This window comes from Cyanistes caeruleus, chromosome 13 (genome assembly GCF_971803275.1).
Source record: "Cyanistes caeruleus chromosome 13, bCyaCae1.hap1.1, whole genome shotgun sequence".
Lineage (NCBI taxonomy): Eukaryota > Metazoa > Chordata > Aves > Passeriformes > Paridae > Cyanistes > Cyanistes caeruleus.
The window spans coordinates 14231764-14244560 of record NC_141713.1 but is presented as its reverse complement, the minus strand read 5'-3'; the positions used below and the strand labels follow the sequence as shown (position 1 = coordinate 14244560).

At 43.0% G+C, this 12797-nt stretch overlaps 2 protein-coding genes across 8 annotated transcripts in view; one reads left to right on the top strand and one right to left on the bottom strand.

Moving 5' to 3' along the window:
- CHRNA7 (cholinergic receptor nicotinic alpha 7 subunit) overlaps positions 1-2010 on the bottom strand; it is a 38918-nt gene extending 36908 nt beyond the window's left edge. Inside the window, exons 1-2 of the mRNA XM_086849034.1 lie at positions 1450-2010; positions 199-338 (exon numbers count right to left, since the gene is read on the bottom strand). Of these exons, the coding sequence (XP_086705160.1) occupies positions 199-338; positions 1450-1504 (195 nt within the window). The 5' untranslated portion in view covers positions 1505-2010. The remainder of the gene's footprint in view (positions 1-198; positions 339-1449) is intronic.
- Positions 1-12797, top strand: part of MYO1E (myosin IE) — a 226931-nt gene that overhangs the window by 109738 nt on the left and 104396 nt on the right. For all 7 annotated transcript variants that reach the window (XR_015275809.1, XR_015275810.1, XR_015275811.1 and 4 more), the window contains exon 4: positions 10466-10544. The gene's annotated coding sequence lies outside the window, so the exon portion shown is untranslated. The remainder of the gene's footprint in view (positions 1-10465; positions 10545-12797) is intronic.

Sequence of the window (12797 nt, the reverse complement as noted above, 5' to 3'; positions counted from 1 at the left end):
CTGACAAGAGCTCTAAGAAAGAGGTAAATTGTAGTTCTAAGTTTCATTTTTTAAAAATGCAGACAAAATTTGGCATTGTGTCTTGAATTAGTTGTGCTTCCCAATTTCTTGTAATCTTCCTTTGCTATCTCAGATGTCCCTTCTAGGAAGGAAAAAAAATCCACCCTTTGATACAGTTTCCTAGAAGGTTAGACTTACCACATCCATGATCTGCATGAGGCTGAGAGTGAAATACACAGTGAGTGGCTGGGAATCATTTGCAACTGGTCGTTCCAATGGATTGTAATTTTTCAGCAGCTCCTTGTAAAGCTTCCTTTGGAACTCTCCTTGCAGGGACTCTTTGGACACAGGAATAAAAAGATAAATAATAAGGATTCTACATCAGAAAAAGCTCAGGCATGCTTTTTCACTCCTATCATATATTATGTATCTATTATTATACCTGATGCACTCCCAGAAAGAAATGTCACTGTATTTCAAATAGTTCATTAGCTATTACAGCAAAATCCTAATCACAGATGTTCATCCCAGCCTGTAAGGGGGATTACCTCTTTGATCATTTCTTGACTGGCCAGGAGTGATACGTTCTAAATGCTAACGATGCTTTCTCAATGTGCACACCCTTCGGTCCAGCAAGAAGTAACGAAGAGAAAATACAGTACCTGTGACTGGACACCTGTCCTGGCATAGCTATAACCAGAAAAGCAGAACAGAGATACAGCAGAGGGCATCAGCAAAACAATGGGAGAAAAATGGCCACAGGTTAGAACACTGCTCTCAGGCTGCTTCAGACAGAGAACTCTTCGGGGCAGGTACGCTCCGCTTTGTTCTCTGCTCATGCTGTTATAAACAAAGTGGGTTACAGGGTTCCTGGCAGAGATGATAGCCACTGCATTAACATTAGCATTATACATACTAATATTTGGGGATTTATGTCCTTTATACGCTTAAAATCCAGGGAGGATGCTTACTCTGCCGTCTTTCTGTGGAGAAAAGGAGCAGGTCTACATGAATGGAGCAGAGCAGACCAGGGACAGAGGCAGTTTTCAAATGAAGGGGAATATGCGACAGGGTAGGAACAGGTGCTTTGGATGTAAGTCCTCCCTGTCCCACTCCAGACGGACTTCCCTCTTCCCAATTTTCTAGTCCTCAACTCCCCCCACAAAAAGCCGCAGCCTCTGCTCTGGGACAACCACCGTTAAGTCCCTCGACAGAGTTCGCTCTCCCATCCCCACCGTCCCTCTCCCGCGTCCGTTCCCGGCAGGTCCCAGCTCTGGCCAGCCCACAGTGCGGCCCGGGACGGGGGCGAGCCCCGCAGCAGCGGCGAGGCTGGGAGAGGGCAGAAGGGGCCGGCCGGGGCCGGAGAGCCGCCGTGCCGGGGAGGACCCGGGGCTGCCGTCCCCGCCCGACCCACCCGCCCCGGGTGCCCGCGGGGCCGGCAGCACTCACCGCGGACGAGCCCCGCCGCTGCCAGCAGCCACACCGCCAGCTCCTGGAGGCCCATCCCGGGAGAGCCGGCACCGCGAGGGACGCACACGCCAACTGCAGCGGTGGCTTCTCCAGCCGCCGAGCCCCGCCAGCCCCGAGCCGCCGACGGGAACCGCTGGGAGCCGCTGGGAACCGCTGGGAACCGCTGGGAGCAGCTGGGAACCGCTGGGAACCGCTGGAAACCGCTGGGAGCAGCTGGGAACCGCCGGCGCCCCGGGCACCTCCGGCAGCTCGGCCCCTTCCTGCGCCCGTACCGGAGCTCGCCCTACGGCGCCGCCGGCCCGGGCGGAGCGGAGCGGAGGGATGCTGACGGCCCGCCTCCCCGCCCTGCCTCTCGCCTGATGGATTTCCCTCCCTTCCCTAATCCTCGAGTGTCTCCGGGCCGGAGGGGAGGGAGCGGAGCCGCTGGCACGCTGCTGCGGCAGCCGGAGCGATGCGGTGCGGCTGGGCGAGGGGCCCCGGCATTATAGAGCCGAGAGCGGGGGCGGCCCCCTCCCCTGGCGGGCAGCCGCGCCCGCCCGCAGCCGCTGCCCTCCCCGAGCCCGCAGCGGCACCGCGGGGTGCTCGGGGACAGCAGGACAGGGGAGCACCGGCTGCTGGGGGACAGCAGGACAGGGGAGGGGAGCCGGCCCGACCCCCGCGGGCAGCACACCCTGCCCGCGCTGCCCCAAAAGCCAAAGGGCATCAGCCACCCCCAAGCCCCCCACCGCTCCCCGGCACAGGTCATTCTCCTCCACCATCGGCAGCATGCTGCTATTGTGGGAGGCGTGAATCAGCCCGAAGGGCAGCAGAGTGCCCCGGGCAGGATAACCCCTGCCGGGGGAGGGCAGCACAAGGGGAAGGCAGCCAGGGCACGGACCAGGGCAGGGCTTGGCTTAGGTGACATCTGGGGGGAGAACAATGGCCACAATGATGTTGCACACGTGGCTATTAAAACGCCAGCAGAGATGCAGGGCTTGGGGCTCAGGTGCTGGATGTTTTGTCTAGATATGGGAATAAAAGCCATGGCCGAGGGGCATTGTGTTTAGTGCTTGACAAACACGTGACAGTAAAACGGTGGCTGAGCTCCTGCCTGGTACAGGTATAATGAACCACAGTTGGAAAGCAGGCCTAGAAAATTCAATTCATTTTGTTGATTGTTTCCCATCTGCAACTCTAAGAGCAATTTTGAGACCATGGATGAGTTATTTCTTTCAGTCCAAATCCCTGCCCTTCAAATCCAGTTGCTACATTAAATGAATGTCCTAGGCAGCTGCACTTTAAAAAGAATGTTATTGAAAAATGTCATCATTTGCAAGGGGTAACTAAGCGCTTGTTTTTCAAATGGCCAGCAAGCAGCAGTTTATTTAGCCCATGTTAATTCTTGGCTTTAAAAATCCAGGTTATCTGTATTGGCTTAAGCACTGACCTAATTTATGTAGCAACTGTTTAAGTATTTTTAAATGTTGAGCACAAAAGCAGATGCATCTTGGGGCAACCTGAGTAGTTTAGCAACTGGGACGTCATGTGTTCCAGCTGTCAGAGTACGACTGAAACCTTCCCCTTTTCAAATGAGCCAACATGCCAGACAACTTTACCAAGAGGTAGTAGAAACCAGCAAGTGGTAAAGCTAACTCTCCAAAAGCCAAGTAATAGCTGGTGGTTTTTTGGGTTTCAGTTGGGTTTTTTTTTCATGAGATACTGACCTTTTTGACCAGCAGACAAGAGTGAGTTGCTAGGGAAGCTCTGTGTTATTCACAGAAAAAACAATTGTTGTTATTCATTTGTACTTCAACCTTTCCATGGCAGTGCTCTTAGTATCTGGATTTTTGCCTTGTCTCATTTTGGAAAGAAGAGTAATTTTCTTTCCTCCTTCTACTGTTATCCACTGCTGTTTTGGCACAGGTGCCCCAGATATTTTTGGGTGTTCAGTAAACAACATGAATTGTTCAGGCAAGAAATTGGGAGAGAAAATCTACAGTTCATGGCTGACCTCTACTGTTGGCTCATTTTTTTGCTTTACGCTTTGCTTTGTTGACAACTGCCTCAGCCCTCTGCGATGAAAACAGGGTCAGCACTGTGCACAGCCCAAGGTCTCAAAAGGCAAACCCTTCCAGGGATGGTGCTGAAACCCCAAATTCCTGTAGTGTAAGTGAGGAAATAATATTTTTTTAACCATTTCTTTGATAAATCTTGATTTCTATTTTGTTTGTGGCAGTCTTGTTTTCATCTGATGTTAGCAAATTAATTTTATAGGCACTTCAGGAATTCTTTTGATATTCTTTAATAGCGATCAGCACCTTAACTCCTTGATTAAATCATGTTCAATCAAGGGCATTCTTACTAAAGGTTTTACTTTTCAAGTCAGAGATTCTGCTGTGCATGCATACAAATGGAAGGAAAAGGTCTTATCTGATTTCTCTAGACATCCTGGCTAATAAAAGTTAATTTCACAAACATTTATAGATACTGTGTAGATACTAGCAAAGAAACATTTTAAAACAGTATACTGAATCCTCTAAAAGCCTTTATTTATGGCACTGGTTATCTCTATGGAATTTGGTGTTTACAACTTAAAAGCAAGTGGTACAGTCTGTGGCCAGCAAAGGCTTTCTTTGCCTGCAGCTCACCAGAGACAATACCCACTCCTCTCTGAGCTTTGATTCTTCTCTCTCTGCTATCCAGCCAGGTGATTTGGAGGCAGCTGTTTCCCCTCCCTAGATGATGACTTCTTGGACACAGTGATGAATGTGAGTTCACTTTACAGTTACAGGCTGTAGGAACCATTGTGGGTCTCCCAGCACATCTTCCACAGTTGGATGTTTGCCACAGTATAAAGAAGCCCTTAATGTCTGTTTGTTTCTCACAAACATGGGATATAATTAGAGACAGCCAATTGTGTGTGTCTGTTTGTGAATAACCAATTGCTCAAGGACACAACATGCACAGATCATGTCACATATGTCAAGGTCAGGTATAGAAAGTATGTGTGGTAATAGTGTACATCCAGTACCGGTGTGCTATTGCTTCTTTAGCTGATAAGCAGTGAAGTAAATATGTCAGTGTACAAAAGGCTTCACTCAAGTGCTGTTTCAGGTCTATTTTGAGTCTGAGAGAGACACAGGGCTACTAGAGAAACAGCTACAGGATTCTGAATTAGTGTGTCTATAGAAGAGACCCCCATCATGACTGTAAGATGATTGTTTATACCCAAAGACCATCCTCCTAGTTCAGTTTACAAGGCTCATCTCATGTGGTGGTCAGTGAAAAGAGCCAGGGACTGAAGAATATTCAGAATGACTCATGCAGTCATTACAAGAAGTTGCAGTTGCCCAAGGTTTATAATATCCCAGAACTATGAGAAATACCCTCTTTTCCTTTGAAGAGATTTGCAGATGAACAAAATTGTGCATCTTTCTGATGTGACAGAAGATGAGAAAATAAACCTGAGAAGAGGCTGATAGTGAAGAAGTGACCATCTTGTAGTGTATCCATGTACAGTGATTGATTTGTGACTTTGATCTAATTATTGTGTAGCTGCAATGACCTGGGGCTCCATATCAGAAAATATTCTGCTTTTCCTTCATTTTCATTCTTTTTACAGAAATAGGTAAAATAGGCTAGGATTTTAAATGGTACCTAACAGTACATGTTAAATGCCTCTTTAAATGATTAAATGATCTCTTTATTTGTTAGCTGCCTTTTTTTTTTTTTTTTTTTTTTGGTAGTCCTGGTAATTGCATCCCATGTTATTAGTTATTCTCTGTTGTTTACTTTGCCCAATTTGTAGTCTCAGGGATTGAGAACATACATGTGACAAGCTTGATTTTTTTCTGTAAAATGTCCTGAAATATTATGTGGTTCTTCCTTGCAGGAGGTAGAAAGTAGTCTTGATGTTGAGTTTTCCATGGAAGAATGAATAAGTCATCTGAAATAGTGTTAATTTTATGATTGAACTTTATATTCTCTACAGACTAATTTGAACAGAGGTTCACAAAAGTAGTGTCTTCCCCAAATTCTTAGTTCCTACATCGGTATGTGTGTGTGATTTCCAGAAAATGATCCATGCCCCAAATTGTCATCTGTTGGGAAGGATGAAGAAGAGCACAGACTATTCTGTTGTTTAAAAATAACAAAGCTGCTGCCCTCCCACTTTGTAAAAAGTAATTACAGAGAGTGTTTCTGAACAGTGCTCAGATGTGAATAATAAGGATTTGTCAAATTTGCCTAATGACTGCATAACTAATGACTAAGACCTGTGGTCATTTCTGTAATGCAAACATTTTTCTAAATTCATACTTGTCTTTTATTACTGTTAGCATACACTCACATTAAAGTGTGAGCATATTAAACAACAATGGCAGCACCACTGTATTTCTGGGAATGAAACATCTCAAATGCTTTAACTATAGATCTTTCTCAGCATCTCTATCCTACAGGTGCTTCTCTCTGTCTAAAGAAATATCACACTTTTTCACTGACATCAGGCTCAGCGCATTTGCACTTTAATTTCTGTATAAGGAATTATTGTTCCTCTCATATCAACCTCTGTCAGGTCCTTCTGATGCATTTTGTAATTCCAGGGCTTGGCATTCATTTCTCACTGACATACAAGTCACATTACAGAGTTGCTTTGCCATCTTTTTGGATGAGTATGAGCAACAGAAAGTTGACAAAACTGCTTTTCTTCACCCTGGTTAATTTTAAACAACTACATAATTTAGGGTTCAGAGAAGCTAATTAAAGTTGGCAGGAAATCTGCATTTTAAGCCTACAGCTTTAACAGATCCTCATCTATAAGCATCTGAAGATCAGCCTTATTTATCTTGTCCTAAAGCAACACACTAGAAATTTCTCTTTCCTGAAAAAATTGCCGTCTGCTACAATTTAAATAACTAACATATATTCCACAAAAATGGTCACTGGGTCTGAAAAGACCATTCTAATAAGGCTTTTGACCATAAAGCTAAGCTCAACCCCTTTCAAAGACAGAATGTTGTAGCAAAACTGAGAGCAAATTCATTTAAACTTTGGACTTATATTTGAGGCAGGGGATGAGCCAAATTTATACAGGCAAGATTTCTAAAAGGAAAACTAGTCAGGGTGCTAGCTACATGTCTAGCTACATCTGCTAGAGAATACTGAATTTTGGCCTTTAGAATCCTAATGGTTAAGTTTCAGTCCATCAGAGACATACATTTTTAATATGGCTTTGGGGAGAAAGGTTTTTTTCTTATTTTGTCTTGGAATGCATGGGTTACAAATTTACAGCTGTATTTCTTACCTTGCACAAAACTGTATTTCTTGCCTTGCATAAAACCAGCACTTCCTAACTTCTCCTGCAAAATCTCAGTATTGCTACTAAGGACATCAGTCCAGTCTTTATATGATTTATTTTAACCAATCACTGATGAAGCTGATGTTTTTCAAGCTTGTGCAACAACAAACACCACATATCATCCTCTATTTGAAATGAGATCTTGTGCTTTCTCTAATTGCCCCTCTATACTGGCACAACACACTGAGAGAAGCAGCAGGGCTACAAAGGGCAAATGCCCCAGTGAGTCACTGGAGACAGGCAGAAATTCAAAGAGGAATCCAGAGAGGAATTCAGAGAGGAATTCATTGCTCTCAGCACTGGAGTGGCAGCCAGTCATGGCTCGGTGCAAAATGCTGTCTCCAGCTGGTGACAATCCTTCATGGAAACTGTTGCAAATGGGAGCATTCAGAGAATGGAAACAAAAATGAATAATTTTTGTTTCAAAACAAAGCATATTTGGAGGCTGTGGATCCTTTAGAGACAGGCAGATCTTCAAAATGAGATTCCTTACTGGACTCAAAGGAACTCTCAGAGCAGCTGCTAGATTGTTTCATTGGTGAAGAGCTCTGGAGGAGGAACTGAAACTATTTTAAATATAGGGTTTGATGGAAAATCCACGACAAACAATTCAAAACACTAGATATGATCTGTTTTATCGGAATCCCTTCTAGAAATACACATTCCATTGGTGTGTTTCTGGAGTGCTGAAGATGGGTTGTGGGTTTGCCATGCTCAGGAATGGAGGCCGTGTTTTTCCGCATGGGCAGCGCAGCACGGAGCAGCCGTGCTCTGATTTCCCAAACACAGCAAATGTGAGCGGCAGAAAGTGCCTGCTGGCTCCTAAGGCTTGCAGGAATGGCCAAGTGTGTGGGAGTAGCAGATCCCTCTTCCAGCTGGGCTTCTGATGTTATTGTTTGTGACACAGTCAGCGGGACTTCTCCCTGCCCATTGCTGGTTTCAAAGCCCAGGCGGTCTCCGCGCTACATCAGCGGCAAAGCCAGGAGTGGAGGTGGGTGTCCCAGTGTCAGGAGCGTGGCTCAGGGAACACTGCTCTCAGGGAAGGGACACAGCACTGCTCAAGCCCCCAGTGCCCAGCACTCCCCCAGCACGAGCCCCTGCTGATCAGCCAGAGATGGGGGCTGGTGCACTTGGCTGGATGAATGTCTTGTAATCACATATTTAAGTAGGATATAGGAAACACAGCCCTTGGTCATCTGTGATTCATCAGCACTGGAGAACCTGACAGAGTAAGACCAAGTAACAGCCCCAGCACAGATGTGTGAGGAACCATTTCATGAGCCAGCTGGGGGTGAACAACCACAACAGACACGCACAGAGGGAAGACTTTTCCACTATTAGATCTGCCTTTGATTCTGGTGATAGTTAGCTCTCAAAATAAAACTTCTCTCTTTTCCAGTAACATCAAAAGGGTTTTTGTTAGTCATGAGTGAATGCAAATTGCTTTCAGTGTATTTTTCTTGCACTAGATTTAAAAGACCACAGATAGTTCATACATTTATTATGGACAATTTTTTTCTAAAATGTCTTTTTGTTATGACAGAGAGGATAAAAAAAGGGAGAATGGGGACAGAGAGGGAGGAAGCAACTGTCTGGTTTGTTCAATGCCTTTAATTAGGTAGGAGGATTTGTCAAGCTTGGATAAGCTTTCAGGTATTTGCTTAAGCATTTGTTTTGTGGGAGAAATTGTAGACCACTGATTATTTTAATGACTAATTAGAATTTAAAAAAAAATATTATAAAAATAAAGTTAAAATCTGACTTAAAATTTGCCTACCAACTAGACCAACATATTTGGAATGTCTTTTTATGTTCAGAGAGAATTTTGCCTCACACAGCTCAAGGAGTATCTTTTTCTGCACATCTTGCTAGTTCAGATTGGTCTAGAGTTTGATCTGTTTGCTATGCTATGAGAGCATGATAAAAATTATCACGGTTACCTGAGCCAAGCAAATAAAAAAAGAACCTTACAGCAGCTTTCTATTTTCACATTTCAAGTTCATTTTTAGCTACAGATGTTTGGATATCCCGATACCTTTTAATGAAACCAAACTTTCAGGCATTTGTCTGGTTTCGCTCTCTACATAGAATATCTACTTACCTAAAACTGTGTTTCTGCTTTTGCTAATTTACATAAGTAAATCTTAATTTTTAATTGAAGCTGTTTCTCCTATTAAATCTTTTGGAATGCATAAATAAAAATTCCATGGGTCTCTTTAGTGGCTGTAATTCAAGACTATCTTTTTATCATGGTCAAAATTGTTCTTCTGGATTCCTGGTTAATTATGAAGATAATGCAATGTGGCAGGTCAGAGGCAACAATGACATTGCTAATGCCAGGCTGTAAGTAACTGAGATGGCTTGAATATTTTGAGTAATAATTTAATTTATCTGTTTGTTGATGAATTGTCTGTGGTACTGATTTTTATAATGCAAAAATGTCAATGCTTTCATGATGACGATCATAAGAAAATATTAGTACATTTTTTAAAAGCCCTGCAGTGATTTAGAGCCTATGTCATACTTGTTGAAGAGATCCTGATCAGCTGAGAGCTTCAGTCTTAAAGCTGAATGCCTAAAAGTGGGTTTTCTAAGCAGGTAGCTGCATTTTAATCTTACCAATAAAATAAATAATAAATTGCAAAACTGCATTGGAAAATTTTATCCTACCATTGGTACTAATTTTAATTTTTCAAGTTCAGCTGTTGTGGCATTGAAGGCACATTGAAGCTGTTGATTTTGAAGGTGTGAATGTCCAAGTCCAGAAATGCACAGTTGGAAGTGTTACAAGGCCGGTTTCCCCAGCTTTCCCTGGCAGAGGGAGCTCAGCTGAGCAGGCACTGGGGAAGCCAGGCACCGCCTGGGGCTGAGAGCTCAGGGCTCTCTGGTGACAGAGACCTGGCAGCATCACCCTGGTGTTCACTGCTCAGCCTGGCAGGGACACTCTGCTGCTCACTGCTCACCTGTCCTGGAGCTGGCAGCCCAGGAAATCCTTCTGTGCCTCACACAGGTCCTGAGCTGCTCTACGTTTGCTCCTGCCTTTTAATCCTGGCGTACAGTTTGTGTGGTTGGTGCATTTGTATTGCCAGACTCAGCCCCAAATTCCAGTTTCATTGAAGCATTTTCCCAGTTTTGAAGAGGAAGTGACAGGATTCCTTCAGGAGGAGGGAAAAATAGAGTTGTTCTGTGAATGTGGAAGCGCCCAGGTGATAAAGGGCAGGATGCTGAAAGGTTTCCTACCTGAGGGAGATTGATTGGGTTTTAGAATTAAGGACAGGAACGGAAGAGACAGAGTTGCTCTCTTGAAGCATTGGCTTTATTAGTGTTGGTTCTTTTTATGTTTATATTCAATTTGTTTTCCCTTTTTGAGTTGAACTGGTATCTGCTTAGCTAATATGGCTTATCTTTAGTGAAAGGATTAACTGAATTTGGGTTAAACTTTAGTGATGTTTGTTATGTTAGGAAAGTAAGTAATTGCAGAACTGCTGGTTTCAGGGTTCTTTTCCCTTTTTTGTTTTAATCCCATCTGGGAATTCATAGAGCATCTTATTGTTGGTGTTAGCACATACTCAGGTTAATAATTTAGGAAATATACTCCTGTAATTCATAAACCAGTGAGCATTATTGAGATATTTTCAATGCATCCAATTTCTTCCACAGGGACCATGAAAAAAACTAGAATCTCCTTGTCAAAGATGGGGCTGAGACACAAAGCAAGTGGGAAGAAGATGACAGCCAGGTAAGATTTGATTTTTTCCTCTTTGAACATCTTGCTAGAGCCACATGATTCTAGAGAGTCCTCCTTTAGGAAAATTCCATTAAATTGAAACAAAATAGGATTGAAATAAAGTTTGGTAAAATATTTACCATAGCTCTGCTTCTCAATCTCCTCTTCATTACTTTAATGATCAGGAACTAACAAAAGGAATCCAGATTCATTCCAAGCTGTGGTGATAAGCTGTGAGCTCCCCAGTTTCATTAAGGTGCCTGGTAGGTACATGTGGAAAACTTGGAGTAGGCTCTTAGAAAAGCATTTTGTGGGTGGAGAGCCAAGGCAGAGTGGTGAAGAAATTCTGGGAATACATGCAGGACTTCAGTGTGCTTCTCTCTCTTCATTTGTGCCAAAGGCATCCATGCCCTGTCTGTCTGGAGTGCCTCATAGAAATGGAATCAAAATTCACTAGGAAAAAGGAGTATGCTTGTTTAAATTGGTGCTTGCATTACTGGTGGAATTAAGTCTTTATAACAAGGCATGTTTATGTGCATGGCATAATCTATCACTAGTTGAAGTATATGATCATGGAATCATGGAATATCCTGAGCTGGAGGGACCAACTGGATCATCAAGTCCAGCTCCTGGCCCTGCACAGAACTACCCCAGGAGTCCCCATGGGTCTGAGAGCAATGTCCAAATGCTTCTGGAACTCTGGCAGGCTTGGTGGTGTGACCACTTCCCTGGGGAGCCTCTTCAGTGCCCAACCATCCCCGGGTGAATGATGACATTACAAAAGCATTGTTATTTCTAACTGCAGATTATCCTATGTACAATCCATTTCCTGCCTTTTCTGGATAAATTCTGTAAGGTTAAGCATCTGGGACAGAAGCATTCCCCTTCCTTTTGCTTTCTTAAAACAGACCAAAGAACCCGTTCTTTCTACAAGTGGAAAATTAACACTGTCTGTAAAAAACATTATTTTCTCCTGGGAGAAAGTTTTATTCATCACAAATTGGGGTTTTTTTTCCCCTTATAATAGGGTGTTATTTATAAAAGTTCTTGAAGTGAATCACAGAATTCTGAACTTTGAAACTCTCTGCAAACAGCAATGAAACTTGCCTTAAGTGTAAATGAGCAGCGATTTAAATATTAACTATCAGTTTATATTTCACATTGCTTCCCACATACTCATTTATAAAACTGTCAAGCTGCAAGCTTTATATAAATAGCATTTACTTATTGCCATGGTTTAATTGAAAGTTTGGTGTTTGAGGATGGTTAACACTGGTACACAGGAACTGGGAGTGACTGTAGCACTTGCTGTGTCATAGCTCCACTGCATAGCTTGAGAGATGACTAAAATTAATGGTGTGCCATTCCTCTACCTGAATTGTTATAATCCCTATCTAACAGGGATATTGTAAAACTGATAATAGTTTTATAGTACAGCAAAATTGTATTGTGTGTTTAGACATAACTAGAGTGCAGCAAGAACATGTTTACAGAGTTCTTCAGCTTCCGGGTATTTGAAATCATCAGATTCCACTGTGGGTGAATTAAAGATAGTGAATAACCAGAATCCATTAATATACAAATTAAATTGCCTTGAGTAAAGGAAAAAAAAATTAGAAAGAACGACTGTTACTTGTCTGGAGCACTATTTTGCAGTATTTTTTTATCAGTACCGACCAAACTGGGGCCATTAATGTCTCTCATACCTTCTTTTTTTTTTTTTTACCTTGTGCAGAGATAGGGATTTGACTAATTGTTACAAGAAACCTTAGGGGGAATAAAACATGTTCTGGAACTATGGGGTGTTGGCCAATAGTATAATTAAAACCAGAGTTACAGAAAGATATCTGACAGCCCAGGTGAGCCAAGTATTTAAAATATGTTCTGTGCTCGTGAAAACCAGGTTCATCATACACAAAGCGGTAAATTTGTTTAGATGCAAAATATAAGATGTATTTTAGATGCCACATGTAAATATGTGTAGACATTTCAGTGTTAACCACTATATGCTTCTGTGAGCCAGAGTATATATAAGAGTTGAAGTTGTTAATCATTTGCAATTAGTCACAGTCATACCACATGGCCAGAGAGCCAGACCCTCTGCCAGTGTTCCTTCAGGCCTCCCTTGTGCTGCTGCCTGCTCATGAAGCAAAAGGCTCTCAAGTGAGCATTGCTGGGTGCTTTACTTATTTCTCCTTCTACTTCTGAATGACAATTACAATTTCTTCTCACTGAAAACCTTGCTGTTCTGTTCTTAAAGCCATA